Source organism: Podarcis gaigeae (assembly GCF_964106915.1).
Source record: "Podarcis gaigeae genome assembly, chromosome: 14".
Lineage (NCBI taxonomy): Eukaryota > Metazoa > Chordata > Lepidosauria > Squamata > Lacertidae > Podarcis > Podarcis gaigeae.
The window spans coordinates 53,489,264-53,492,588 of NC_139690.1; the positions used below are offsets into that span (position 1 = coordinate 53,489,264).

Consider the following 3,325-nt stretch of genomic DNA (forward strand, 5'->3'; position numbering starts at 1 on the left):
ATCAGAATGAATGAATGAAGTTTTTGTAATGTAATTTTCAGTGAGCCTATTGAGAAGATCCGTAAAAAAGCGGCTGTACCAAAAGGAATTATTGTGAAAATAATATATATTTAGGGGACACTGGGCTACACCAGAAAAGCCAACAGTGGCCAACCAGGTACCCTTAGGAAACCAGCAGGCAAGATCCGAGCCCAGGAGCGAGGGCAGAGACGAGCCTTCGTGGCTGGTGGTCCTCGATAGGCCCGCTCCTCCTCCGCCATGAATTGATACGATCTTTTTGTCAAGCCGCCCAAGCTGGTGCCCCTCGCCTGCCTCCTGTGGCAGCGAGTTCCATAGTTCAACTCTTGCGCAGCTTGAAGAAGGACTTTCTTTCTGTCCCGAATCTTCCAACTTTCGGCTCCCGTTCGAGTTTCGTGAGAGAGGCAGGAAAAAACTTTCTCCAGGCCGTGCGTAATATTATAAACTTTCCCCATGTCTCATGTTATTTGCCTTTTCTCTAAACGAAACAGTCTCAAACACGCAACTTTCCCCCATAGGGCCGTCTCTCCAGCGCCTTGATCATTCTGTGGCCCTTTCCTGAACATTTACCAGCTCTACAAACAATATCCTGCGGTCGCCCCATAGAGCTGAATAATAGCATTATGATATGGGCAGCTTTATTGTCAGTAATGATCCTTAGCGCGGAGGTTGCCTTTTCCACAGCTGCCGCGCGCAGAGGGCGCATCCTGGCCAGTCTCTGCCAGTTCAGACTCCATAAACATATGTGGCATTAAGACTTTTCGCCCCCGTGTATTGTAGACACTTATCTACAATGAATTGCCTTTGTCATTTTGCCGCCCATTCGCTCCGTTAGGAGAGGTCTTTCCGTAGAGCTTTTCAATCCCCTTTGGTTACAACGACCCTGAACAGTTTAGCGCCTCCAGCAAACGTGGCCACTTCGCTGCTCATCTATAACTCTAGGGGTCGTTTAGAAAGCACAGGTCCCGATCCTTGGGGGACTCCACTTTCTACATCTCTCCATTGGCGGCCGGATCGATTTCTCCCTGCTTCCAGAAACTTAGCCAACTCCTGATCCGGAAGAGGACCTCTCTGCTCTTAGAATCATGGAATTGATTCAACACCCTGCGATGCGGGAACCGCAGCGAAAGCGGCTCCTCTTATTCCTTCACTGCTAAGCTTACTCGGGAGTAGTTGGTGAGGTACTTTGTCGAAAGGCTCTTGAAAGCCAGCGGACGCTTTGAGAGCGGGGCCCTCAGGGCCACCCGGGGCGCGCCTGTTACTCGTTCGCAGAGTCAGGTAGGTGTTGGTCTGACGCAGTACCTCTACAAACGAAATAATTTTTTTTTTAAAAAATAATCCAGTAGCACCTTAGAGACCAACTAAGTTTGTTCTAGGTATAAGCTTTCGTGTGCATACACACTTCTTAGTATCTGAAGAAGTGTGCATGCACACGAAAGCTTTTTTTATTTTTTTATTTCGTTTGCAGAGGTACACTGCCCCTCACCGTGGACGCTCAGTTTAACGACGGAGAGACCTTAGGATAGAGGAGATCGGGGGATCGGGGCCGGCCCCAGGCCGCTGGGGAGCTTCGCGACTGAGCCCGGCTGCTTTGAAGCGGCTCCTCCATGTCGTAAAGATACAGCCGCGTTAGCCTCGCCAGCCTCCGCACGCCGGGGATGCGGCGGGATAGGAGCGGCGCTCCCGGGCTTGCCTGGAGCTCAGCCAGCTGATGGGGGCAGTTGGCGCCCCCTCCCTGTAACAGACTGCGGGCGTGGCCCCTATCCCTCCCCTCCAGGAGGTGCCCAGAGGCGGCGCTGATGGGCGGAGAGCCCCAGGCGGGGCGGGGCGCCCCCGATAAAAAGGCCGCGCGCGCTCCGACGGCACCCGAGACTTTGAGCTGCCAAGATGGTGTTGACCGACGACGACAAGAACCACGTGAAGCACGTTTGGAGCGTGATCCAGGCCCACGCCGGGGACATCGGCGCCGAGGCCATCACCAGGTAAGTCCGCCCCGTCGGGCAGGGACCCTCTCCCGGGGACGAGGCCGCGGGCCGGGCGGGAGTCGGACCCTCGTCTTCCCGCTCCTCTCCTCCTCCTCTTCCCGCAGGATGTTCGCCGCGCACCCCACCACTAAGACCTACTTCGCGCACATGGACGTGAGCCCCGGCTCCGCCGACGTCAAGGCGCACGGCAAGAAGGTCGCGGCGGCCATCGGCGAGGCCGTGGCGCACATCGACAACATCGCCGGCGCCCTCGACAAGCTCAGCGACCTGCACGCCCAGAAGATGCGCGTAGACCCCGTTAACTTCGCGGTGAGTCTCTCTCCTCCCCGTCGGGACTCCGGGGTGGGCGGGATCCCTGCTTCGCTCCGTCCGGGGCCCCGTCTAACCTCCCCCTCCGCCTCTCCCGCAGCTGCTGAGCCACTGCTTCCTGGTGGCCATCGCCGCCCACCACCAGGGGCTCCTCAAGGCCAGCACCCTCGTCTCCATGGACAAGTTCCTGGGCCGCGTCGGCGTCGTGCTGACCTCCAAGTACCGCTAGGCCCCACGAAGCCCAGGCCCGCCGCAGAGGAGCCGCCTCGACGCCGCCCTGCGACCCTCAAACCCCACAATAAACCTGCTCTTGACTCTCCCTGATCTCTCGCGTCTTCTTGGGCTGACCTGGGGGCAAGCGGGAAGAAGGGCGAGGGGGACCCCGGGGGCCTGGACGGCTCTGGCGAGGGAGACCCCGTCCCGCGGGATAGTCCCTAACTTGGCGCTCCTTGAACCCGGGGCACTTGGACCGAGTCGCCTGCTAGGTGGGGGCCCTGAAAGAGCGCAGGCACGCGTGGCCTTTGCCCGACGGGGGCGCAGAGTCAGTCCCAAAAGGGCTCCGTCTCCTTGGGGGTCTTCCTTCCAGTTCCCTTCGGGGGACTTGTGGGGTGGGGCTCCCCAGGCCTTTGCGCCCCTGGCTGGACTGACTGGGATGAAGCAGAACTATTCGGAAGGGCCGGTCTCGGCGTGGGGTTGGGCTCGCAGAAGGGCCCCGCCCGGCTCCGTCCAGCCCGAAAGCCCCGCCAGCCACAGCTGCCAGCCCGTGTAGGCAATACGGGCCGGGTTGGATGCAATAGAAGAAGGCTTCCTAGGGCAGAGGCAGCCCCCTCCCCACAGCCAAAGCCGGGGGGGGGCAGTGCCAGGGGTCCCCTCCACACCCGCACTGAGAGGGCACGGGAAGAGGCCCCCAAGCAGGAGCCCTGCCTGGGAGGGGGCGACTCGGGCTCTGGAACCACCGCCAGTTCCCGAGATCACTAGGACCCACCAGAGCAATGGGAACGGCGCGTGGCAAG

The 3,325-nt window shown here is 59.5% G+C and overlaps 1 protein-coding gene across 1 annotated transcript; it reads left to right on the plus strand.

The window, feature by feature from the left end:
- The first annotated feature begins 1,518 nt into the window (after window positions 1-1,518).
- Window positions 1,519-2,631, plus strand: LOC310831333 (hemoglobin subunit alpha-2-like). Its single transcript, XM_083711908.1, has 3 exons — window positions 1,519-2,000; window positions 2,108-2,312; window positions 2,413-2,631. Exons 1-3 carry the CDS (start codon window positions 1,906-1,908, stop codon window positions 2,539-2,541), a joined length of 429 nt encoding a protein of 142 aa, XP_083568034.1. The 5' UTR covers window positions 1,519-1,905; the 3' UTR covers window positions 2,542-2,631.
- The last annotated feature ends 694 nt before the right edge of the window (window positions 2,632-3,325 follow it).

Excerpts from the sequence above, each read along its gene's own strand:
- LOC310831333 (XM_083711908.1), top strand. The coding sequence starts at position 1,906 with ATGGTGTTGACCGACGACGACAAGAACCACGTGAAGCACGTTTGGAGC. Across the intron at positions 2,001-2,107 it reads GGCGCCGAGGCCATCACCAG|GATGTTCGCCGCGCACCCCA; the intron begins GTAAGTCCGCCC and ends CTCTTCCCGCAG. Across the intron at positions 2,313-2,412 it reads TAGACCCCGTTAACTTCGCG|CTGCTGAGCCACTGCTTCCT; the intron begins GTGAGTCTCTCT and ends CCTCTCCCGCAG.